Source organism: Pristiophorus japonicus, unplaced genomic scaffold, assembly GCF_044704955.1.
Source record: "Pristiophorus japonicus isolate sPriJap1 unplaced genomic scaffold, sPriJap1.hap1 HAP1_SCAFFOLD_154, whole genome shotgun sequence".
NCBI lineage: Eukaryota > Metazoa > Chordata > Chondrichthyes > Pristiophoridae > Pristiophorus > Pristiophorus japonicus.
In genome coordinates this window covers 1013023-1040917 of record NW_027251217.1, presented here as the reverse complement: position 1 = coordinate 1040917, position 27895 = coordinate 1013023, and the positions used below count along the sequence as shown (strand labels likewise).

At 52.6% G+C, this 27895-nt stretch overlaps 1 protein-coding gene across 1 annotated transcript in view; it reads right to left on the bottom strand.

Moving 5' to 3' along the window:
- The window catches only part of LOC139242930 (uncharacterized), a 182256-nt gene that overhangs the window by 112869 nt on the left and 41492 nt on the right, over positions 1-27895 (bottom strand). The window contains 3 exon segments of the mRNA XM_070870567.1: positions 3751-3843; positions 15217-15383; positions 20488-20654. Coding sequence (XP_070726668.1) covers positions 3751-3826 — 76 coding nt within the window. The 5' untranslated portion in view covers positions 3827-3843; positions 15217-15383; positions 20488-20654.

Sequence of the window (27895 nt, the reverse complement as noted above, 5' to 3'; positions counted from 1 at the left end):
AGGGGCGGCGTGATTGGCAGAGAGGGGGTAGGGAAAGCCAACTCCAGCGGTACCCTACTCCTGACAAAATGTCTAGAACATGAACTTCTCATCACCAACACCGTGTTCCGCCAGAGGGACAAATACAAGGCATCGTGGCAACACCCTCGCTCCAAACACTGGCACCTGCTTGACAATGTCAGCGCTCGAGCCAGGGATCGCAAGGATGTGTGCATCACCCGCGCCATGACAGGAGCTGACGACTGCTGGACGGACCGTCTAATTCGATCCATCATCAACATTAACGTAGCCCCAGCTAAGAGAGCCCTATACAGCCAGCGCCTCACAGCCAATCTGGCGTGCCTTGATGACCCTGAGATGCTGAATCCCCATAACGCTTGGTCTGTCCTCCAGGCCTCTATAACCAGTGTCTGTGAAGAGACACTTGGTCACTCAACCAGAAAACATCAGGACTGGTTTGATGAAAATGATCAGGAGATCGAAGAACTAATAGATCGCAAGCGCAAAGCACTTCTGAGCCTCAACAACAGCCCAACTTGGAAGCTGCAAAACAACATTACAGACGGCTGAAGGCTGAGGTCCAACAAAAAACCCGGGACCTAAAGAACAGGTGGTGGATGGAGAAAGCACAGGAGATACAACGACTGGTTGACAGCCACGATATGCGCGGATTCTTCACTGCAGTCAAGGCCACCTACGGTCCAAACTCCCAAGGTCACACCCCACTCCTGGCCAAGAACGGGGAAACACTCATCAAGGACACCGAGGCTGTCAGGGCCCGATGGAAGGAGCACTTTGAAGAGCTCCTCAATCGAGACTCTGCCTTTGACTCGAGTGTTCTCGATTCCATCCCGCAGCATGCGACCGGCCATCAACTCAGTGAAACTCCAACGTTGCACGAGGTAGGCAAAGCCATAAAACAGCTTAACAATAACAACGCTACGGGTGCGGATGGAATCCCTGCTGAGGCGCTAAAATATGGCGGGGAGGCACTGTTGGCGTGGATACATGATCTCATCTCTCTCATCTGGAGGGAGGAGAGCATGCCGGGAGATCCGAGAGATGCAGTGAGAGATGGGTGACCACATCACCCAGAAGGACAAGGGCAGAATGTGCACAGGAACAGAGTTACCTCCAAGTTACACACTATCCGGACACATCAGCGATTATTCATTGTCGCCGGGTCAAAATCACGGAATGTCCTGATTATCCGTTTCTGTTCTAACAGTTTTATTAATTCCGCTCTCTTCTCAAATCCAGATATTTCCCACCCACCAGTCACCAGCTGATACACCTGGCCACTGCCACATTCACCATTTCTGAAAACCCATTGTTGTTCATCGGTTCAGATCGTGACCTTCCCTTCCCTTCTCCCTGAACTCACCCGAGTGCCCCAGGAACATGAACCCTTCTCTTCCCTTCTCCCTGAACTCACCCTAGTGCCCCAGGAACATGAACCCTTCCCTTCCCTTCTCCCTGAACTCACCCTAGTGCCCCAGGAACATGAACCCTTCCCTTCCCTTCTCCCTGAACTCACCCTAGTGCCCCAGGAACATGAACCCTTCCCTTCCCTTCTCCCTGAACTCACCCTAGTGCCCCAGGAACATGAATCCTTCCCTTCTCCCTGAACTCACCCTAGTGCCCCAGGAACATGAACCCTTCCCTTCCCTTCCCCCTGAACTCACCCTAGTGCCCCAGGAACATGAACCCTTCCTTCCCTTCCCCCTGAACTCACCCTCGTGCCCCAGGAACATGAACCCTTCCCTCCTGCTCCAGCCCTGCAGCCCCACATTGACCTGCCTTATATTTCACTCCAGAAGAGCCCAGTTGTAACTAATCCAGAGATCACCACCTTGAGGACTTGTTTTTATTCAGTCTGGTGATTAAATTCCTTTATAACCGTATTTATTTCCGTGTTAATGGATCTGACCATGGATAGTTCCTGCTCTCCTTTCCTTCCCAGAGATGGCCTACCCATCCGTGAAGTTCTTTCCTCTCTCGCGGGAGGTGGGGTGGGGGGAACTCGCCATTCGAGAGTCTGTCTATTCTGCTGACTTTAGAACCAGTCCCTCCTCCCCCATCAGTACAACAGCGGTTAGCTCTGGAATCGAGCATTTCCCGAATGTTACGATCAACTCTCCACATCAGGTGTGACACAGACAGCTGCCCAGGGAAATCCAGTGAGTCCCGCTGATCTCCACAACCCAGTTCCAGACGGGCTCCCGTCGGCCGAGACTGCGCACTGGGAGTGCCCATTGGTGAGATTTACTCACAGCGCAGGCCCAAACCAGCCTTATTCCTGAGGTAGGGAATATTCTGCAGGGAAATGTGGAGTGGGTGATCATTGATAAATGTCTGACAGCATTGTATTATTTTATTTATAGACGTGTTGATTGGTATTTTATGAAAATGATATCTGTCCAATATAAAATATACAGCTGGGTGTGATTTCTCTGGTCTCTATGGGCAGTGATGCTGTCGTGTGTCCATGGAGATGTGACCTGGTTAGGGTGAGAGAGGGTGAAATGCACAAGAGGCCAGAGTCGGAGGAACAGAGAAATCTTGGTGGTGGGGGATTGTAGGCCTCGAATATGTTACAGAGACTGGGAGGGCCGAGACCATGAATGGGGTTTAAACGTGGATGAGAGTTTTAAGTCGGAGGAGCTAGGGGACCGGGAGACACTGTTGGTTCACAAGGACAGGAATGATCGGTGAGCAGGGTTTTGATGAACTGACGTTTACGGTGGGTGAAAGGAGCAAAGTCTGCCCGGAGAGCATTGGAACATCGAGCATACAGGGATAGAAACATGGGTGATGTTTCAGCAGCACATGGGCTGAGCAGGGAGAATGATGGGCGATGTTACCGAGGAGGGAGTAGGGGGACTTTGTGAGGAGGGGATCGGGTCGGAAGCTCAGCTTGGTGACACACAGAACACTGAGATTGTGAACAATCCGAGACAATGGCTGGGACGGGAATAGAATTTTCTAAGAGATTGTATAAAATGTATTCCCTGTATCAGAAGGTGTTGCTGCCAATGGACGGCTGAATATACAGATAGGAATTTGCAGTGAATCGGGGAGAGTTCTGGTAATTGAGGAGGGAAGGGTTGAGTGTGCTGGGGCAACAGGTGAGAGTAATGATATAAATAGTTAGTTGGTTTATTTTAGGTATTCCGTGTGAGGGTATTGAACTTCCTGCATTGTAGCCATGAAATGGAGATATATTTCTGGCACTGATACGTTCTGCCACCTCTCCCCACTCGCGGATTGCCTGGATATATTTATCGCCGCTTGGTAGACAGAAGAAGTCCCTATTCCTGGTGACCACCTCCTGTAAAACCTCGAATCAATGTGCGGAAACAGGCAGCCTTTGCGGGGTCTGCTGTGCCGGCCATTGGCCACAATCTTCACTTACAGTTGCCCACAGCCAAAGTGCTCCTCCACTTTGAGCTGTAAGTTGCCATTATTTGGCGCCAGCAATGGTGAAATTAACGGCCATCATTCTGCGAGCGGCCAATGCGCAGCGCAAGTGGTGCTGACAACCTGCTTATTTTATTTAAATTAAAGGGACTGGCGCATTGAGGCTTTGCTTGTGACCACGTGACTTTGTGCGTGTTCAAAGAACGCTGCCCATTCTAAACACAAAGCAATTTCTACCCCATTAGCATTTCTGTCAAAAAAAGGGCCTACACCTGCTCCTATTTCTTATGTTTAATAAATCTCCGGGAGAAGGAGTCGCTTCACACTTACCGGTTCCTGCGGCCTGAGCACTTTCCCGAGGAGCAGGTTCTTCAATCTGACTTTGTTTGCTTGATGAATTCCCCATCTCTGTTCATTTGTTATCTGAAAAACATTTCATTCCAGGTTATAGCAGAGTGTAAAGTCCCTCATCACTGGTACCTTTCTAGTAAATATCTTCCACACCCTCTCCAAGGCCTGGACATCCTTCCTTCAGTGTGGTGTCCAGAATTGAACACAACACGCCAGATGAGGCCTAACCAGTGTTTGTAAAGATTTGACATAACCTTCTTGATTTTTTACTCCATTAATAAAGCCAAAGACTCCACACACATTTTTAACAGGCTTCTCACCTTGTCGTGCCACAGTAAACCATTTGGGTACAAGAACATGGAGTAAATTAGCAAGAGACATAAAAATATATTATAAATGTTTCTATAGATATGTAAATAGGAAGAGATTAGTGAACGTGAAAATGGGCCCATTAGAGGCAGAGACAGGAGAAATTATAATGAACAATAAGGAAATGGCAGACATTAAACAAATACTTCGTATCTGTCTTCACAGCAGAAGACACAAAAAACATTCTGGAAATAATGGGGAACCAAGGGTCTGGAGAGAATGAGGAACTTAAAGAAATCAGTATAAGTAAAGACATCGTACTGGAGAAATTAATGGGACTAAGTGACGACAAATCCCTTGGACCCGACGACCTGCATCCTAGGATTTTACAAGAGATAGTGGATGCACTGGTATTAATCTTACACAATTCCCTCGATTCTAGAACAGCTTCCAAGGTTTGGAAGGTAGCAAACATAAACCCGCTGTTTCAGAAAGGAGGAATAGAGAAAACAGGGAACTATAGGCCAGTTAGCCTGACAATTGTAGTCGGCAAAATGCTAGAGTCTATTATGAGGGACGTGGTAACAGGGCACTTAGAACATCATATTATAAGGCAAAGTCAACATGGTTTGATGAAAGGGAAATCGTGTTTGACAAAGCTGCTGAGTTTTTTGAAGATGTAACTAGTAGGATGGCTAACGGGGAACCAGTGGATGTGGTGTATTTGGATTTTCAAAAAGCATTCGATAAGGTGCCACACAAGAGGTGATCACACAAAATCAGGACTCATGGGATTGGGGGTAATATATGAGCATGGATTGAGGATTGGTGAATAGACAGAAAGCAGAGATTACGAATCAACTCGACTTATTCGAGTTAGCAGACTCTAACTAGCGGGGTACCTTAAGCATCAGTGCTTGGGCCTCAGCTAGTTCCAATCAATATTAATGACTTAGATGAAGGGACTGAGTATAACATATCCAAGTTTGCTGATGAAACAATGTTAGGTGAGAAAGTAAGATGCAGAGAGGCTGCAGAGAGATATAGACAGGTTGACTGAGTGGGCAAGAACATGGCAAATGGAACACAAAGTGGGGAAGTTGAAGTTATCCACTTTGGTGGGAAAAACAAAAAGTTGAATATGTTTTGGAATGGCAAGAGACTGGGAAATGTTTGCATTCAGAGTGTACTTGTACATGAATCACAGAACGTTAACATGCAGGTACAGCTAGCAATTAGGAAACAAATGGTGTGTTAGCTTTTGTTACAAAAGAGAAATGAAGTCTTACCACAATTATACAGGGCATTGGTGTGGCAACACCTGGAGTACGGTGTACAGTCTGATCTCCTTACCCAGGGAAAGACAGACTTGAATTAGAGGAAGTATAACTAAGGTTCATTAGACTGGTTCATGGTGTCAGGGGATTGTCCAATGAGGAGAGATTGAGTCGACTAGTTCTCGAGAAGAATGAGAGGTGATCTCATTGAAACATGTACAATTCTTAAGGGGTTTGACAGGGTTAATGGTAAGATGTTTCCTCTGGCTGGGGAATCTAGAACACGGGGTCACAGTCTCAAAATAAGGGTTTGCCGATTTAGGACTGAGACGACAAGTCAGTTCTTCACTCAAAGGGTTATGCATCTTTGGAATTCTCCACCCCAGAGAGCTGTGGATGCTCAGTTGTATATTCAAGACAAAGATCAATAATTTTTTTGAAAACAAAGCGAATTAAGGGATATGGAGAGAGTGCGGGAAGGTGGAGTTGAGGTCGGAGATCAGACATGATCTCGTTACACCTCACATCTCTCATTTAAAAGTCTTGCTCTCGATCGTCTACCCAAGTACCAAAAAAGTTATTCCCGATATTTCTTCACTACATTCCATCCTCTGCACTGAACGACCTCTCATCCTCGGTGATATCAACCACCATTTCAATTCATCATGCACTCACTCCTCTGGGTTCATTAGCCTCCCATCCTCCCTTAATCTCTCCCTCCACATAAACTCCCCAACCCATATTCACAGCCACCCCTCCATCGTGTCAATCACAGATAAGGTCTCTCTGACCACTTCCTTGTATCACTCACCACCCACATAAGCCTTCCAACCTTCCCCCATTCCGACCTCCTTCTGTGTCTGCCCCTGGGAAAAACTCCCTCTCAACTCACTTACAACTGCACTTATCAAATCCCAACTGTCCAGCCTTGGGCCCTCCATTCACCATGATATTTCTGCAGCTACTGATTTGCTCAATAACACTCACCACCACCATGTTAAATCACTGACTCTCTCACCCTTGCCGTTCCCCCTGGTACAGCCCTGATCTTCACTCCCGTCAATCCAGGGGACGCAGACATGAAAGGCTATGGAGGACAACTGGTTTCGCCATTCACCAGCAGATCCGGCATGACAACAGAAAGCATTATTTGGTCCTGCTCTCGTCTGCCAAAACTGCTCACTATTCCAGAATCATTCTGAAGTGTAAAGATAAACCCCGGCTTCTATTCTCCACTGCGAACCGTCTTTTTAAACCCCTCTCCCCAGTCTCCACCCTCACCTCCAACAATAAGTGTGAGGTCATCTTTGTCTCTAAGACTGAGACCATCCGTTCGCTGCCTCTCCTCTTCCTTCCCCGAGCCCACCGGGCCAAACTTCCCGAGGATCCCCTCTGCCCTAGCCCTGAACTCACATCTATCTCCAGTTTCTCTCCGATCTCCTCTCATGACCTGTCCATGAGACCCACTCCCTGCTCGCTTGACCTTATTCTCACTAAACTGCTGACCACACAACTTCCTTTTCTGGCTCCCATGTTAGCTGACATTGTTACCGGTTCTTTCTCCTCAGGTACTGTCCCCCTCTCCCTCAAATCTGCCGTCATCACCCTCTCCTCAAAAAACAACCCCAGACCGCTCCGTCCTTGCAAACTGTCACCCCATCTCCAACCTCCCTTTCCTCTCCAAAGTCCTTGAACATGTTGTCGCTTCCTAAATCTGTGCCCATCTTTCTGGCAATTCCATGTGTGAATCCCCACAAACCAGTTTACACACCTGCCACAGTACTGCACCGGCTTTCATTAAAGTCAAAAATGACATCCTTCGTGACTGTGACAAAGACAAACCATCCCTCTTAACTGGTCTGCAGCCATTGACACGGTTCACCACTCTATATTTCTCCAACCCCACTCCACCGTCGTCCAGCTGGGTGGGACTGCGCTCGCCTGATTCCATTCTTATCTATCGAATATAGCCAGAGAATCACCTGCAACGGCTGCTCTTCCCACCCTGCAGCGTTACCTCTGGTGTGCCCCAAGGATCTTACCTTGGCCTCCTCCTATTTCTCATCCACATGTCCGCTGACAACATCCAGCTCCACTCCACGAACACTTCTCTCCACTCCTCCACGGTCTCCAAATTGTCAGAGAGCAGAAATTTTCTCCAATTGAATATTGGGAAGATCAAAGCCATTGTTTGTGGTTCCCGCCTCAACCTCCACTCCCTAGCTACTGACTCCATCCCTCTCCCAAACTTCCGTCTGAGGATTAACCACTCTTCGCAACCTTGGTGTCATATTTGACCCTGAAATGAGCTTTCGACCACATCTCCGAAGCATAACTAAGACCGCCTATTTCCACCATCGCAACATCGTCCGTCTCCGCCCTTGCCTCAGATCATCTGCTGCTGAAGCCCTCATCAATGCCTATGTCATGTCTAGATTTGACTATGTCAATGCACTCCAGGCTGGTTTCCTACATTCGAACCTAGGTAAGCTAGAAGTGATCGAAAACTCGGCTGTCCGTGTCCTGATTTGCGCCAAGTCCCGCTCACCCATCACCCCTGTGTTCGCTGACCTACAATGGTGCCCGGTTAAGCAACGCCCCGATTTCAAAATTCTCATCCTTGTTTTGAAATCCTTCCATGGCCTCACTCCTCCCTATCTCTAATCTCCTCCAGCCACACAACACCACCCCCTCCCAGAGATGTGTGCAGTCCTCGAATACTGCCCTCTTGAGCATCCCTGATTATAATCGCTCAACATTGGTGGCCGTGCCTTCTGTTGCCTAGGCCCTAAGCTCTGGAATTCCCTGCCTAAACCTTTCCGCCTCTCTACCTCTCTTTCCTCCTTTAAAGACGCTCCTTACAACCTACCTCTTTGACCAAGCTTTTGGTCACCTGCCCTAATTTCTCCTTATGAGGCTTGGTGTCAAATGTTTTATTTCAGAATACTCCTGTGAAGTGCCTTGGGACATTCCACTACATTAAAGGTGCTCTATAAATACAGGTTGTTATTGAATGGTGGAGCAGGCTCGAAGGGCCAAATGGCCGACGACAGCTCCTACTTCTTCTGTTTTCATGAGGAAGGGAAGAGTCAGAGATGGACCATGTGCATGTGCAGGAAGTGTGGAAATTGGAAGCAAAGTCAATGAAAAGTTCTCGTTCAGGACAAGAACAGGAAACGGCACCGATAGTCATCAATGTACCGGAATAAGAGATGAGGGAGGGGACTGGTCGCCTGTCACTTTAAGGCACCACTCCACTCCCACACTGACCCCTCAGTCTTCAGTCTCCTCCACTGTTCCAACAAATGCTCAACCTCAGCTGGAGGAACAGCACCTCATCTTTCGTTTAGGCACTTTACAGCCTTCTGGATTCAACATCCAGTTCAACAATTTCAGACCATAACCTCGGAGTTTATTTTTTCAGATGGCAGCAGTTGATGTTTCTGCTATTCACATTTACACCATTTCTAGATTTATCTTTTGTTTCTTTACTTGTCATGTCTCATTGTGCTGGACTCCTCCAACAGAGGAAGAATTGTTTCAATCTATCTACCCCACTAAATCATTTAATCATTTTAAACAGCTCAATTAGACCCCCCTTGATCATCTATATTCAGCAGAATAAAAGCCTGGTCTACGCAACCTGTCCTCATATTTGAAGCTTTTAGCCCCGGTATCATTCCGATAAACTTGCTCCAAGGACAATTGATCTTCCGTGAGGGGCGGTGCTCATAACTGAACATGAGGAGCAAGATTCTCTGTTCAACATGTATTGAGTCAGACGACACCGATTTTGGAAAAGTAGTATTAAACTAGGGCAAGAGGAAGTCTTACACATGATGTGTATCGACATAACTGACTGCTCAGAAACAACAGGTTCCGACTCCTGGACTGCCGAATACATAGACAGAGTTTACACTGAATGTCGCATGGTCGTTCAGTTATAAATTGTGCCAACGCCTCTTGTCCTGAGATCTGATAGATTGTTACCCTGGCGATAGAGGAAATCGCTCACCGAAAATAACTGAAAACGGAAATAACAAAACAACCATCACATGTTCCGAGTTTAGTTAAGAACATTAACCCTGTACATACAGGCAATATTTCTGACCATGAAGCTGCGATTCCAATAACAGACTGTTACACCACTCGACCCGACACTGTGGATTTACTGAATGCACCGTCAGTTCCGCCTGTACAGAGTATTAAGCAATGCCGCATCTACAGAAATACATCGGTAAAATAGTAGAATTGTTGGAAATCGACCCCGTCACCTCTGAAAATCTACTTGTCTTAAACCATCTAAACCCGTTACTGTTAATGAATTATATACGTCTACATTACCTGCATTGTGTGACCAACGAGAAACGTTACTCTCACAACACAAAATAATTAATTGGAAGGAAATTTACAAATCTATATTAAAATAAAGTTTACGTATCATTTTATCACAAAATGATAATCATTTAATTCAACTGCCATTGCCAAATTCAGAAATGGATTTTTCTGATAGGAAACAACGAAGTACAACCCAGCATCCAGTTCAGAACTGTAAGATTATTTATTGACAGTTGGATATTTAGAGATCAGTGTTTGGGCCTCAGCTATTTAAATTGATATTAATGATTTAGATGAATGGATGAGTGCAATGGATCCAAATTTGTTGCCGATACAAAGCTAGGTGGGAAAGTTGTAAGGTGGACACAAAGAGCCTGCAAAGAGATATAGACAGGTTAAGTGAGTGTGGCCAATAAGGTGGCAGATGGCTTGGGTGAGATTACACTGGAGTTTATGAACAATTTTGGTCTCCTGAGCTGAGAAAGAATATACGTGCCGTAGAGGCGGTGCAATGAAGGTTCACTACATGGATCCCTGGGATGAGAAAGTTGTCCTACGAGGAGGGATTGAGTAGACTGGACCTATACTCTGTGGAGGTTAGAAGGAGATGTGATGTAATTGAAACATACAAGATACTGTGGTGGATTGACAGGGTAGATGCTGAAAGATTGTTTCCCTGGTTGGTGAGTCTGGAACGAGGGGGCATAGTCCCAGGATAAAGGGTCGGCCATTTAAGACTAAGATGAGGAGGAATTCCTTCAATCAAAGGGTTGTGATTCTTTGGAATTCTCTACCCAAACGGCTGTGGATGCAGAGTCGTTGAGCATATATTGAAGGCCGAGACAGATAAATATTTGGACTCTAGGGGAATCAAGGGATACAGGGATTGGTGGGAACGTGGACTTGAGGTCAAAGATCAGCTGTTTGACCTCACTGGGCCCCCGGGTTACACACTGTCTGATCTCACTGGGCCCACCCCCGGGTTACACACTGTCTGATCTCACTGGGACCACCCCCGGGTTACACACTGTCTGATCTCACTGGGCCCACCCCCGGGTTACACACTGTCTGATCTCACTGGGCCCACCCCCGGGTTACACAGTGTCTGATCTCACTGGGCCCACCCCCGGGTTACACACTGTCTGATCTCACTGGGCCCACCCCCGGGTTACACAGTGTCTGATCTCACTGGGCCCACCCCCGGGTTACACACTGTCTGATCTCACTGGGTCCACCCCCGGGTTACACACTGTCTGATCTCACTGGGCCCACCCCCGGGTTACACACTGTCTGATCTCACTGGGCCCACCCCCGGGTTACACACTGTCTGATCTCACTGGGCCCACCCCCGGGTTACACAGTGTCTGATCTCACTGGGCCCACCCACAGGTTACACACTGTCTGATCTCACTGGGCCCACCCCCGGGTTACACACTGTCTGATCTCACTGGGCCCACCCCCGGGTTACACAGTGTCTGGGCCCACTGATAGTTTCACTAACTCCCACATGTCCCAAACCCCCAGCTCCGGGCCTGTGTTAAGTTCGGTGTTTGCCCTCACAGTAAAATCCCGGCCCCCCGCCTGAGATTGCACACTGTGAGCGGTGCGGCCGGAAATGCGCCACTTTCTCCGCCGGCTGCAGACTGAGCCCCCGCCCTCCATCCCCGGACCGGGCCCTGTATTGTGAGCCGGCTCAGCACATTCCCCGGGATGTGATGCTGACAGTAAGCGGCCCGCTTTCCCCGCTCAGTTACAGCCCCTTACTGTTAGTTTACAGTCCCTGGGTGTGTGATAGAAAGCCTCAGACCTGACACTGCCGCATGTTGAGGCCGGCAGACGGAGCTGCGCCATTGTCCCCGCTGTTCCAGCCCGTGTGCGATACAAAGTCTGGGGCTGAGCCGTCAGCTCAACACAGCCCCGTTCCCCCAGTGAGAAAGCGGGCCCGGCAACCCGGGCAACCCTCCTGTTCCTCACATCACTCACATACCGGCCCCCCCCCAGTAACCCTCCTGTTCCTCACATACTGGCCCCGCCCCAGTAACCCTCCTGTTCCTCACATCACTCACATACCGGCCCCCCCCCAGTAACCCTCCTGTTCCTCACATCACTCACATAGCGGCCCCGCCCCAGTAACCCTCCTGTTCCTCACATATCGGCCCCCCCCCAGTAACCCTCCTGTTCCTCACATATCGGCCCCACCCCAGTAACCCTCCTGTTCCTCACATACCGGCCCCACCCCAGTAACCCTCCTGTTCCTCACATCACTCACATACCGGCCCCGCCCCAGTAACCCTCCTGTTCCTCACATCACTCACATACCGGCCCCGCCCCAGTAACCCTCCTGTTCCTCACATATCGGCCCCACCCCAGTAACCCTCCTGTTCCTCACATACTGGCCCCGCCCCAGTAACCCTCCTGTTCCTCACATCACTCACATAGCGGCCCCGCCCCAGTAACCCTCCTGTTCCTCACATATCGGCCCCACCCCAGTAACCCTCCTGTTCCTCACATATCGGCCCCACCCCAGTAACCCTCCTGTTCCTCACATCACTCACATACCGGCCCCGCCCCAGTAACCCTCCTGTTCCTCACATACTGGCCCCACCCCAGGAACCCTCCTGTTCCTCACATACCGGCCCCGCCCCAGTAACCCTCCTGTTCCTCACATATCGGCCCCACCCCAGTAACCCTCCTGTTCCTCACATCACTCACATATCGGCCCCACCCCAGTAACCCTCCTGTTCCTCACATACTGGCCCCGCCCCAGTAACCCTCCTGTTCCTCACATCACTCACATACCGGCCCCACCCCAGTAACCCTCCTGTTCCTCACATCACTCACATATCGGCCCCACCCCAGTAACCCTCCTGTTCCTCACATCACTCACATATCGGCCCCACCCCAGTAACCCTCCTGTTCCTCACATCACTCACATATCGGCCCCACCCCAGTAACCCTCGTGTTCCTCACATACCGGCCCCACCCCAGTAACCCTCCTGTTCCTCACATCACTCACATACCGGCATCGCCCCAGTAACCCTCCTGTTCCTCACATACCGGCCCCGCCCCTAGTAACCCTCCTGTTCCTCACATCACTCACATACCGGCATCGCCCCAGTAACCCTCCTGTTCCTCACATCCCGCCCCCTCCCAGTAACCCTCCTGTTCCTCACATACCGCCCCCCCCCCCCAATAACCCTCCTGTTCCTCACATCACTCACATACGGGCCCCACCCCAGTAACCCTCCTGTTCCTCACATACCGGCCCCCCCCCAGTAACCCTCCTGTTCCTCACATACCGGCCCCACCCCAGTAACCCTCCTGTTCCTCACATCACTCACATACCGGCCCCCCCCCCAGTAACCCTCCTGTTCCTCACATACCGGCCCCACCCCAGTAACCCTCCTGTTCCTCACATACCGGCCCCACCCCAGTAACCCTCCTGTTCCTCACATACCAGCCCCACCCCAGTAACCCTCCTGTTCCTCACATCACTCACATACCGGCCCCACCCCAGTAACCCTCCTGTTCCTCACATACTGGCCCCACCCCAGTAACCCTCCTGTTCCTCACATACCGGCCCCACCCCAGTAACCCTCCTGTTCCTCACATACCAGCCCCACCCCAGTAACCCTCCTGTTCCTCACATCACTCACATACCGGCCCCACCCCAGTAACCCTCCTGTTCCTCACATACTGGCCCCGCCCCAGTAACCCTCCTGTTCCTCACATACCAGCCCCACCCCAGTAACCCTCCTGTTCCTCACATCACTCACATACCGGCCCCGCCCCAGTAACCCTCCTGTTCCTCACATCACTCACATACCGGCCCCACCCCAGTAACCCTCCTGTTCCTCACATACCGGCCCCACCCCAGTAACCCTCCTGTTCCTCACATACCGGCCCCACCCCAGTAACCCTCCTGTTCCTCACATACCGGCCCCACCCCAGTAACCCTCCTGGTCCTCACATCACTCACATACCAGCCCCGCCCCAGTAACCCTCCTGGTCCTCACATCACTCACATACCGGCCCCGCCCCAGTAACCCTCCTGTTCCTCACATCACTCACATATCAGCCCCGCCCCAGTAACCCTCCTGTTCCTCACATCACTCACATACCGGCCCCGCCCCAGTAACCCTCCTGTTCCTCACATCACTCACACCGCCCCCCCCTCCCCCAGTAACCCGGGCAACACTCATGTTCCTCACCGTCACTCACACAGCAGACGGCCCAAGGGGCAAACCCCGCCTCGGGTATCATCCTGGTAAACCTCCTCTGTACGCTCGCCAACGCCTTGGCATTCTTCCGAATGTGTGCTGCTCAGAATTGTACACAATACTCCAGCCTCACTACTGATGTGTAATGGGTTAGCATTGAACTCCGTGGTTTTATATTCACTGCCCATTTACAATGCGCAGGATCCCATACACTCTCTTAAATGCCTCATCAGCTTACCCTTCCATCTTCAAACATTTGTTAATATTCATGCCCAGGTCTCTCTGCTCTTACATCCCCGCAAAATAGTCCCGTTTGCATTATACTGCCTCTCCATGTTGTTCTTCTCAAAGTGTCTCACTTCACACTGAGCTATAATAAATTGCATCTGCCATGTTTCAGTCCAGTTCACCAGTCTCTGTCTGTGCCTTTCTAAAGTCTGCTGCTATCCTGATCACCATTTACTACAATCAAGTTTCTCGAAGGTCCACTCCCTACAGCGAAGGCCAGGTCATTTCAAATATAAACAGAAAAGCAAAGGTCACAATTCTGACACCTGGTTGACCCAATGCATACTTCGCCACAGTCAGAAAAACACCCGTCCACCACTGCTCTCTAACCCCTGTCCCTCAGCTAATTACATATCCAAGTTACCACTGTCCTTTTCACACGACGCTCTTCAATGTTACAAACATGTCTATTATGTGATACTTTATCAAATGACTTTTGAAAGTTCAGATACACCACATCTACTGCACTAACCTAAACACTGAGAGACCTCAATTACTCGAAAAACACACAATTCAATGTGACTGTGTGTTCAGAAACAGAAACTGATCTTATTTCATGTCCCACTGCACGACCTCTTGCTGGATAATTGTGCTCGGTGGTCAGACTCTCTCATTCTCATCAGTTCCTGCCTTACCTTGTAATCTTTGTGTACTGTCCACAGACCAGTGTGTAGCTGAGTCAATGGGGCTCTCTCTGACCTTTCCCCACAGGACCAGTGTGTATCTGAGTCAATGAGACTCTCTCTGACCTTTCCCCACAGGACCAGTGTGTACCTGAGTCAATGGGACTCTCTGACATTTCCCCACAGGACCAGTGTGTATCTGAGTCAATGGGACTCTCTCTGACCTTTGCCCCCACGACCAGTGTGTGTCGGAGTCAATGGAACTCTCTCTGACCTTTCTCCCCAGTCCCCCAGGACCAGTGTGGATCTGACTCAATGGAACTCTCTCTGACCTTTCTCCCCAGTCCCCCAGGACCAGTGTGTATCTGACTCAATGGGATTCTCTCTGACCTTTCTCCCCTGTGGATCCATGGAAGCTCTGTGAATCGGAAGAGTTCTCTGTGTTTGGTGCTCTCACAATCCTGGGCTGGTCCACCTGCTGTTGTTCCTCAGTCTACAATCCCGGTTTACTTCCAGCTGCGGACCTTTCTCAATCACTCAGTCATTCACCAGGAGATCTAATTATGGCAGAGCAGAAAATGATACAAATATTAACGGTGTGAAGTAGAATGTCATGTATACATTTCTAACGCTTAATAATACTGAAAGTTCAGGGTTGAGTATTTCTGTAGGATTTTGTCATTTGCCTCAGATCCCCGGCAAGCTCACTGGAGCATCACACAAATCACCAGAGTTCTTGACAAAACTGCGGAATTTACTGTCTATTGTTCAGACAAACCGGCGCTGTGTGATTGGACGAAGCCAGTCCTCCCCAGGTTACACACTGTCTGATCTCACTGGGCCCACCCCCAGGTTACAGTGTCTGATCTCACTGGGCCCACCCCCGGGTTGCACAGTGTCTGATCTCACTGGGCCCACCCCCGGGTTACACACTGTCTGATCTCATTGGGCCCACCCCCGGGTTACACACTGTCTGATCTCACTGGGCCACCCCCGGGTTACACAGTGTCTGATCTCACTGGGCCCACCCCCGGGTTACACACTGTCTGATCTCACTGAGCCCACCCCCGGGTTACACACTGTCTGATCTCACTGGGCCCACCCCCGGGTTACACACTGTCTGATCTCACTGGGCCCACCCCCGGGTTACACACTGTCTGATCTCACTGGACCCACCCCCGGGTTACACACTGTCTGATCTCACTGGGCCCACTCCCGGGTGACAGACTGTCTGATCTCACTGGGCCCACCCCCGGGTTACACACTGTCTGATCTCACTGGGCCCACCCCCGGGTTACACACTGTCTGATCTCACTGGGCCCACCCCCGGGTTACACACTGTCTGATCTCACTGGGTTCACCCCCGGGTTACACACTGTCTGATCTCACTGGGCCCACCCCCGGGTTACACAGTGTCTGATCTCACTGGGCCCACCCCCGGGTTACACTGTCTCATCTCTCTGGGCCCACCCCCGGGTTACACACTGTCTGATCTCTCTGGGCCCACCCCCGGGTTACACACTGTCTGATCTCACTGGGCCCACCCCCGGGTTACACAGTGTCTGGGCCCACTGATAGTTTCACTAACTCCCACATGTCCCAAACCCCCAGCTCCGGGCCTGTGTTAAGTTCGGTGTTTGCCCTGACAGTAAAATCCCGGCCCCCCGCCTGAGATTGCACACTGTGAGCGGTGCGGCCGGAAATGCGCCACTTTCTCCGCCGGCTGCAGACTGAGCCCCCGCCCTCCATCCCCGGACCGGGCCCTGTATTGTGAGCCGGCTCAGCACATTCCCCGGGATGTGATGCTGACAGTAAGCGGCCCGCTTTCCCCGCTCAGTTACAGCCCCTTACTGTTAGTTTACAGTCCCTGGGTGTGTGATAGAAAGCCTCAGACCTGACACTGCCGCATGTTGAGGCCTGCAGACTGAATGTACTATTGTCCCCGCTGTTCCAGCCTGTGTGCGATACAAAGTCTGGGGCTGAGCCGTCCGCTCTCAGTCCGTCAGCTCAACACAGCCCCGTTCCCCCAGTGAGAGAGCGGGCCCGGCAACCCGGGCAACCCTCCTGTTCCTCACATCACTCACATACTGGCCCCGCCCCGGTAACCCTCCTGTTCCTCACATCACTCACATACTGGCCCCGCCCCAGTAACCCTCCTGTTCCTCAGTCACTCACACACCAGCCCCGACCCGGTAACCCGGGCAACCCTCCTATTCCGCACATCACTCACACACCGCCCCCGCCCCAGTAACCCTCCTGTTCCTCATATACTGGCCCCACCCTAGTAACCCTCCTGTTCCTCACATCACTCACATACCGGCCCCGCCCCAGTAACCCTCCTGTTCCTCACATACCGGCCCCCCCCCAGTAACCCTCCTGTTCCTCACATACCGGCCCCACCCCAGTAACCCTCCTGTTCCTCACATACCGGCCCCCCCCCAGTAACCCTCCTGTTCCTCACATACCGGCCCCACCCCAGTAACCCTCCTGTTCCTCACATACCGGCCCCGCCCCCCCAGTAACCCTCCTGTTCCTCACATAGCGGCTCCCCCCCCAGTAACCCTCCTGTTCCTCACATACCGGCCCCACCCCAGTAACCCTCCTGTTCCTCACATACCGGCCCCACCCCAGTAACCCTCCTGTTCCTCACATACCGGCCCCACCCCAGTAACCCTCCTGTTCCTCACATACCGGCCCCACCCCAGTAACCCTCCTGTTCCTCACATACCGGCCCCACCCCAGTAACCCTCCTGTTCCTCACATACCGGCCCCACCCCAGTAACCCTCCTGTTCCTCACATACCGGCCCCACCCCAGTAACCCTCCTGTTCCTCACATACCAGCCCCACCCCAGTAACCCTCCTGTTCCTCACATCACTCACATACCAGCCCCGCCCCAGTAACCCTCCTGTTCCTCACATACCGGCCCCGCCCCAGTAACCCTCCTGTTCCTCACATCACTCACATACCGGCCCCGCCCCAGTAACCCTCCTGTTCCTCACATCACTCACATACCGGCCCCGCCCCGCACCAGTAACCCTCCTGTTCCTCACATACTGGCCCCGCCCCAGTAACCCTCCTGTTCCTCACATACTGGCCCCGCCCCAGTAACCCTCCTGTTCCTCACATACCGGCCCCACCCCAGTAACCCTCCTGTTCCTCACATCACTCACATACCGGCCCCCCCCCCAGTAACCCTCCTGTTCCTCACATCACTCACATACCGGCCCCGCCCCAGTAACCCTCCTGTTCCTCACATACCGGCCCCGCCCCAGTAACCCTCCTGTTCCTCACATAGCGGCCCCGCCCCAGTAACCCTCCTGTTCCTCACATAGCGGCCCCGCCCCAGTAACCCTCCTGTTCCTCACATCACTCACATACCGGCCCCGCCCCAATAACCCTCCTGTTCCTCACATCACTCACATACCGGCCCCGCCCCAGTAACCCTCCTGTTCCTCACATACCGGCCCCCCCCCAGTAACCCTCCTGTTCCTCACATCACTCACATACCGGCCCCGCCCCAGTAACCCTCCTGTTCCTCACATACTGGCCCCGCCCCAGTAACCCTCCTGTTCCTCACATACCGGCCCCGCCCCAGTAACCCTCCTGTTCCTCACATACCGGCCCCGCCCCAGTAACCCTCCTGTTCCTCACATAGCGGCCCCGCCCCAGTAACCCTCCTGTTCCTCACATAGCGGCCCCGCCCCAGTAACCCTCCTGTTCCTCACATCACTCACATACCGGCCCCGCCCCAGTAACCCTCCTGTTCCTCACATACCGGCCCCACCCCAGTAACCCTCCTGTTCCTCACATAGCGGCCCCGCCCCAGTAACCCTCCTGTTCCTCACATACTGGCCCCGCCCCAGTAACCCTCCTGTTCCTCACATCACTCACATACCGGCCCCGCCCCAGTAACCCTCCTGTTCCTCACATCACTCACATACCGGCCCCACCCCAATAACCCTCCTGTTCCTCACATCACTCACATACCGGCCCCGCCCCAGTAACCCTCCTGTTCCTCACATACCGGCCCCGCCCCAGTAACCCTCCTGTTCCTCACATAGCGGCCCCGCCCCAGTAACCCTCCTGTTCCTCACATCACTCACATACCGGCCCCGCCCCAGTAACCCTCCTGTTCCTCACATCACTCACACCGCCCCCCCCTCCCCCAGTAACCCGGGCAACACTCATGTTCCTCACCGTCACTCACACAGCAGACGGCCCAAGGGGCAAACCCCGCCTCGGGTATCATCCTGGTAAACCTCCTCTGTACGCTCGCCAACGCCTTGGCATTCTTCCGAATGTGTGCTGCTCAGAATTGTACACAATACTCCAGCCTCACTACTGATGTGTAATGGGTTAGCATTGAACTCCGTGGTTTTATATTCACTGCCCATTTACAATGCGCAGGATCCCATACACTCTCTTAAATGCCTCATCAGCTTACCCTTCCATCTTCAAACATTTGTTAATATTCATGCCCAGGTCTCTCTGCTCTTACATCCCCGCAAAATAGTCCCGTTTGCATTATACTGCCTCTCCATGTTGTTCTTCCCAAAGTGTCTCACTTCACACTGAGCTATAATAAATTGCATCTGCCATGTTTCAGTCCAGTTCACCAGTCTCTGTCTGTGCCTTTCTAAAGTCTGCTGCTATCCTGATCACCATTTACTACAATCAAGTTTCTCGAAGGTCCACTCCCTATAGCGAAGGCCAGGTCATTTCAAATATAAACAGAAAAGCAAAGGTCACAATTCTGACACCTGGTTGACCCAATGCATACTTCTCCACAGTCAGAAAAACACCCGTCCACCACTGCTCTCTACCCCCTGTCCCTCAGCTAATTACATATCCAAGTTACCACTGTCCTTTTCACACGACGCTCTTCAATGTTACAAACATGTCTGTTATGTGATACTTTATCAAATGACTTTTGAAAGTTCAGATACACCACATCTACTGCACTAACCTAAACACTGAGAGACCTCAATTACTCTAAAAACACACAATTCAATGTGACTGTGTGTTCAGAGACAGAAACTGATTTTATTTCATGTCCCACTGCACGACCTCTTGCTGGATAATTGTGCTCGGTGGTCAGACTCTCTCATTCTCATCAGTTCCTGCCTTACCTTGTAATCTTTGTGTACTGTCCACAGACCAGTGTGTAGCTGAGTCAATGGGGCTCTCTCTGACCTTTCCCCACAGGACCAGTGTGTATCTGAGTCAATGGGGCTCTCTCTGACCTTTCCCCACAGGACCAGTGTGTATCTGAGTCAATGAGACTCTCTCTGACCTTTCCCCACAGGACCAGTGTGTATCTGAGTCAATGGGGCTCTCTCTGACCTTTCCCCACAGGACCAGTGTGTATCTGAGTCAATGGGACTCTCTCTGACCTTTCCCCACAGGACCAGTGTGTATCTGAGTCAATGGGGCTCTCTCTGACCTTTCCCCACAGGACCAGTGTGTACCTGAGTCAATGGGACTCTCTCTGACCTTTGCCCCCACGACCAGTGTGTGTCGGAGTCAATGGAACTCTCTCTGACCTTTCTCCCCAGTCCCCCAGGACCAGTGTGGATCTGACTCAATGGAACTCTCTCTGACCTTTCTCCCCAGTCCCCCAGGACCAGTGTATATCTGACTCAATGGGATTCTCTCTGACCTTTCTCCCCTGTGGATCCATGGAAGCTCTGTGAATCGGAAGAGTTCTCTGTGTTTGGTGCTCTCACAATCCTGGGCTGGTCCACCTGCTGTTGTTCCTCAGTCTACAATCCCGGTTTACTTCCAGCTGCGGACCTTTCTCAATCACTCCGTCATTCACCGGGAGATCTAATTATGGCAGAGCAGAAAATGATACAAATATTAACGGTGTGAAGTAGAATGTCATGTATACATTACTAACGCTTAATAATACTGAAAGTTCAGGGTTGAGTATTTCTGTAGGATTTTGTCATTTGCCTCAGATCCCCGGCAAGCTCACTGGAGCATCACACAAATCACCAGAGTTCTTGACAAAACTGCGGAATTTACTGTCTATTGTTCAGACAAACCGGCGCTGTGTGATTGGACGAAGCCAGTCCTCCCCGGGTTACACACTGTCTGATCTCACTGGGCCCACCCCCGGGTTACACACTGTCTGATCTCACTGGGCCCACCCCCGGTTTACACAGTGTCTGATCTCACTGGGCCCACCCCCGGGTTACACAGTGTCTGATCTCACTGGGCCCACCCCCGGGTTACACACTGTCTGATCTCACTGGGCCCACCCCCGGGTTACACAGTGTCTGGGCCCACTGATAGTTTCACTAACTCCCACATGTCCCAAACCCCCAGCTCCGGGCCTGTGTTAAGTTCGGTGTTTGCCCTGACAGTAAAATCCCGGCCCCCCGCCTGAGATTGCACACTGTGAGCGGTGCGGCCGGAAATGCGCCACTTTCTCCGCCGGCTGCAGACTGAGCCCCCGCCCTCCATCCCCGGACCGGGCCCTGTATTGTGAGCCGGCTCAGCACATTCCCCGGGATGTGATGCTGACAGTAAGCGGCCCGTTTTCCCCGCTCAGTTACAGCCCCTTACTGTTAGTTTACAGTCCCTGGGTGTGTGATAGAAAGCCTCAGACCTGACACTGCCGCATGTTGAGGCCGGCAGACGGAGCTGCGCCATTGTCCCCGCTGTTCCAGCCCGTGTGCGATACAAAGTCTGGGGCTGAGCCGCCCGCTCTCAGTCCGTCAGCTCAACACAGCCCCGTTCCCCCAGTGAGAGAGCGAGCCCGGCAACCCGGGCAACCCTCCTGTTCCTCACCGTCACTCACACACCGCCCCCGCCCCAGTAACCCAGGCAACCCTCCTGTTCCTCACCGTCACTCACACAGCCGACGGCCCAAGAGGCAAACCCCGCCCACTGGGAATCCCCGGATGCACGGCAGAAGTGGCACTGCGCTTGCGCGGGGGAGCAAGAATAGTTCACTGCAGCGCCGCCAGTGGTGGGAGGACTTCATCGCAACATAGCAACAGGAGGTGACCCTTCAGCATGTTCCACCATTCAACTGGGTCACGGCTGATCTGTCCCTCGACTCCATGGGCCCTCCTTGGTTCCAGAACCTTAATGCCCAACAAACATCCATTGAGCTCAGTTTTGACTTTTTCAAATGAACCCCAAACTCCACAGCTGTTTGGGTGGAGGAAGTTCCAGATTTCCACCAGTACAAAAGCAAAATCCTGCAGAGGCAGGAAATCTGAAATAAACACAGAAAATGAGACGGTGGATATCTGCTGGGCTCTGCCTCAGACTGGAGTCACCTCTTCGATCAAACCCCTTCCAATCTTACAACACAGGAGGCCATTTGGCCCATCCAGCCTGTACCGGTTGGTGAAAAGCTGTCCAAACTCGTCCCACAGCCCAGTGTTTTCCTCTTCAACTACAGGTCCAATTGCTTTTTGAAAGTTCCTCTGGAGTTTGCTTCCATCGGTCTCTCAGGTGGTGCATTCCAGATCTTAAACCTCTGCAGAAAACACATTCTTCTAATTCCCATCCAGTTCTTTTGTCGATTGTTTTAAAACTGTGACCTTTGGTTAACGCCCAACTGATCAGGGGAAACATTTCTTCCGACTTGCTCTATAAAAATCTCTCGCAATTTTGAATAACTCTGTTGGATCTCCCCATAACCGTTACTGCTCTAAAGGCAACAATCCCAACTTATCTAATCTCTCCACATAATTGAAGTCTCGGGTATCATCCTGGTAAACCTCCTCTGTACCCTTGCCAACGCCTTGGCATTCTTCCGAATGTGTGCTGCTCAGAATTGTACACAATACTCCAGCCTCACCACTGATGTGTAATGGGTTAGCATTGAACTCCGTGGTTTTATATTCACTGCCCATTTACAATGCGAAGGATCCCACACACTCTCTTAAATGCCTCATCAGCTTACCCTTCCATCTTCAAACATTTGTTAATATTCATGCCCAGGTCTCTCTGCTCTTACATCCCCGCAAAATAGTCCCGTTTGCATTATACTGCCTCTCCATGTTGTTCTTCCCAAAGTGTCTCACTTCACACTGAGCTATAATAAATTGCATCTGCCATGTTTCAGTCCAGTTCACCAGTCTCTGTCTGTGCCTTTCGAAAGTCTGCTGCTATCCTGATCACCATTTACTACAATCAAGTTTCTTGTCCTCAGCAAACCTCGAAGGTCCACTCCCTACAGCGAAGGCCAGGTCATTTCAAATATAACCAGAAAAGAAACGGTCACAATTGCGACACCTGGTTGACCCAATGCATACTTCTCCAGTCAGAAAAACACACTGCTCTCAGCTAATGACATATCCAAGTTACCACTGTTCCTTTAACACCACGTGCTTCAACGTTACAAACAAGTCCATAATGTGATACTTTATCAAATGGCTTTTGAAAGTTCATTATCAACACATCTACTGCACTAACCTCAACACTGTGAGACCTCATTTACTCTAAAAACACACAATTCAATGTGACTGTGTTCAGAGACAGAAACTGATCTTATTTCATGTCCCACTGCAGGACCTCCTGCTGGATAATTGTGCTCGGTGGTCAGACTCTCCCAATCTCATTCTCATAATTTCCTGCCTTGCCTTTAATCTTTGTGTCCTGTCTACAGGACCAGTGTGTATCTGAGTCAATAGGACTCTCTCTGACCTTTCCCCCCCAGGACCAGTGTGTGTCTGAGTCAATGGGACTCTCTGACCTTTCCCCCCAGGACCAGTGTGTATCGGAGTCAATGGGACTCTCTCTGAGCTTTCGCCCCTGTTGATCTATGGAAGCTCCGTGAATCAGAAGAGTTCTCACAATCCTGGGCTGGTTCACCTGCCGTTGTTCATCAGACTACAATCCCGGTTTACTTCCACCTCTGGAACATCTCAATCACTCCGTCATACATCAGGAGGTCTAATTATGGCAAGGCAGAAAATGAGACAAATATTAACGGTGTGATGTCGAATGTAATGTATACATTTCTAACGCTAAATAATACTGAAAGTTCAGGGTGAGTATTTCTGGAGGATTTTGTCATTTGCCTCAGATCCCCGGCAAGCTCATTGGAGCATCAAACAAATCACCAGAGTTCTTGACAAAAATGCGGAATTTACTATCCATTGTTTAGACAAACCGGCACTGTGTGATCTGACTAAGCCCATCCTCCCCAGGTTACACACTGTCTGATCTCACTGGGCCCACCCCCGGGTTACACGCTGTCTGATCTCACTGGGCCCACCCCCGGGTTACACAGTGTCTGATCTCACTGGGCCCTGGGTTACACACTGTCTGATCTCACTGGGCCCACCCCCGGGTTACACACTGTCTGATCTCACTGGGCCCACCCCCGGGTTACACACTGTCTGATCTCACTGGGGCTAATCCCCGGGTTACACAGTGTCTGATCTCACTGGGCCCTGGGTTACACACTGTCTGATCTCACTGGGCCCACCCCCGGGTTACACACTGTCTGATCTCACTGGGCCCACCCCCGGGTTACACACTGTCTGATCTCACTGGGGCTAATCCCCGGGTTACACAGTGTCTGATCTCACTGGGCCCTGGGTTACACACTGTCTGATCTCACTGGGCCCACCCCCGGGTTACACACTGTCTGATCTCACTGGGCCCTGGGTTACACACTGTCTGATCTCACTGGGCCCACCCCCGGGTTACACACTGTCTGATCTCACTGGGCCCACCCCCGGGTTACACACTGTCTGATCTCACTGGGCCCACCCCCGGGTTACACACTGTCTGATCTCACTGGGGCTAATCCCCGGGTTACACAGTGTCTGATCTCACTGGGCCCTGGGTTACACACTGTCTGATCTCACTGGGCCCACCCCCGGGTTACACACTGTCTGATCTCACTGGGCCCACCCCCGGGTTACACACTGTCTGATCTCACTGGGGCTAATCCCCGGGTTACACACTGTCTGATCTCACTGGGCCCACCCCCGGGTTACACACTGTCTGATCTCACTGGGCCCACCCCCGGGTTACACACTGCCTGATCTCACTGGGCCCACCCCCGGGTTACACACTGTCTGATCTCACTGGGCCCACCCCCGGGTTATACACTGTCTGATCTCACTGGGCCCACCCCCAGGTTACACAGTGTCTGATCTCACTGGGCCCACCCCCGGGTTACACAGTGTCTGATCTCACTGGGCCCACCCCCAGGTTACACAGTGTCTGATCTCACTGGGCCCACCCCCGGGTTACACACTGTCTGATCTCACTGGGCCCACCCCCAGGTTACACACTGTCTGATCTCACTGGGCCCACCCCCGGGTTACACAGTGTCTGATCTCACTGTGCCCACCCCCGGGTTACACAGTGTCTGATCTCACTGGGCCCACCCCCGGGTTACACACTGTCTGATCTCACTGGGCCCACCCCCGGGTTACACAGTGTCTGATCTCACTGGGCCCACCCCCGGGTTACACAGTGTCTGATCTCACTGGGCCCACCCCCGGGTTACACAGTGTCTGATCTCACTGGGCCCACCCCCGGGTTACACACTGTCTGATCTCACTGGGCCCACCCCCGGGTTACACACTGTCTGATCTCACTGGGCCCACCCCCGGGTTACACAGTGTCTGATCTCACTGGGCCCACCCCCGGGTTACACACTGTCTGATCTCACTGGGCCCACCCCCGGGTTACACACTGTCTGATCTCACTGGGCCCACCCCCAGGTTACACACTGTCTGATCTCACTGGGCCCACCCCCGGGTTACACACTGTCTGATCTCACTGGGCCCACCCCCGGGTTACACAGTGTCTGGGCCCACTGGGCCCACCCCCGGGTTACACACTGTCTGATCTCACTGGGCCCACCCCCGGGTTACACACTGTCTGATCTCACTGGGCCCACCCCCGGGTTACACACTGTCTGATCTCACTGGGCCCACCCCCGGGTTACACACTGTCTGATCTCACTGGGCCCACCCCCGGGTTACACAGTGTCTGATCTCACTGGGCCCACCCCCGGGTTACACACTGTCTGATCTCACTGGGCCCACCCCCGGGTTACACACTGTCTGATCTCACTGGGCCCACCCCCGGGTTACACAGTGTCTGATCTCACTGGGCCCACCCCCGGGTTACACACTGTCTGATCTCACTGGGCCCACCCCCGGGTTACACACTGTCTGATCTCACTGGGCCCACCCCCGGGTTACACACTGTCTGATCTCACTGGGCCCACCCCCGGGTTACACAGTGTCTGATCTCACTGGGCCCACCCCCGGGTTACACACTGTCTGATCTCACTGGGCCCACCCCCGGGTTACACACTGTCTGATCTCACTGGGCCCACCCCCGGGTTACACACTGTCTGATCTCACTGGGCCCACCCCCGGGTTACACACTGTCTGATCTCACTGGGCCCACCCCCGGTTTACACAGTGTCTGATCTCACTGGGCCCACCCCCGGGTTACACACTGTCTGATCTCACTGGGCCCACCCCCGGGTTACACAGTGTCTGATCTCACTGGGCCCACCCCCGGGTTACACACTGTCTGATCTCACTGGGCCCACCCCCGGGTTACACAGTGTCTGATCTCACTGGGCCCACCCCCGGGTTACACAGTGTCTGATCTCACTGGGCCCACCCCCGGGTTACACACTGTCTGATCTCACTGGGCCCACCCCCGGGTTACACAGTGTCTGATCTCACTGGGCCCACCCCCGGGTTACACACTGTCTGATCTCACTGGGCCCACCCCCGGGTTACACAGTGTCTGATCTCACTGGGCCCACCCCCGGGTTACACAGTGTCTGATCTCACTGGGCCCACCCCCGGGTTACACACTGTCTGATCTCACTGGGCCCACCCCCGGGTTACACACTGTCTGATCTCACTGGGCCCACCCCGGGTTACACACTGTCTGATCTCACTGGGGCTAATCCCCGGGTTACACACTGTCTGATCTCACTGGGCCCACCCCGGGTTACACACTGTCTGATCTCACTGGGCCCACCCCCGGGTTACACACTGCCTGATCTCACTGGGCCCACCCCCGGGTTACACACTGTCTGATCTCACTGGGCCCACCCCCGGGTTATACACTGTCTGATCTCACTGGGCCCACCCCCAGGTTACACAGTGTCTGATCTCACTGGGCCCACCCCCGGGTTACACAGTGTCTGATCTCACTGGGCCCACCCCCAGGTTACACAGTGTCTGATCTCACTGGGCCCACCCCCGGGTTACACACTGTCTGATCTCACTGGGCCCACCCCCAGGTTACACACTGTCTGATCTCACTGGGCCCACCCCCGGGTTACACAGTGTCTGATCTCACTGTGCCCACCCCCGGGTTACACAGTGTCTGATCTCACTGGGCCCACCCCCGGGTTACACACTGTCTGATCTCACTGGGCCCACCCCCGGGTTACACAGTGTCTGATCTCACTGGGCCCACCCCCGGGTTACACAGTGTCTGATCTCACTGGGCCCACCCCCGGGTTACACAGTGTCTGATCTCACTGGGCCCACCCCCGGGTTACACACTGTCTGATCTCACTGGGCCCACCCCGGGTTACACACTGTCTGATCTCACTGGGCCCACCCCCGGGTTACACACGTGTCTGATCTCACTGGGCCCACCCCCGGGTTACACACTGTCTGATCTCACTGGGCCCACCCCCGGGTTACACACTGTCTGATCTCACTGGGCCCACCCCCGGGTTACACACTGTCTGATCTCACTGGGCCCACCCCCGGGTTACACACTGTCTGATCTCACTGGGCCCACCCCCGGGTTACACACTGTCTGGTCTCACTGGGCCCACCCCCGGGTTACACAGTGTCTGATCTCACTGGGCCCACCCCCGGGTTACACACTGTCTGATCTCACTGGGCCCACCCCCGGGTTACACACTGTCTGATCTCACTGGGCCCACCCCCGGGTTACACACTGTCTGATCTCACTGGGCCCACCCCCGGGTTACACAGTGTCTGATCTCACTGGGCCCACCCCCGGGTTACACACTGTCTGATCTCACTGGGCCCACCCCGGGTTACACACTGTCTGATCTCACTGGGCCCACC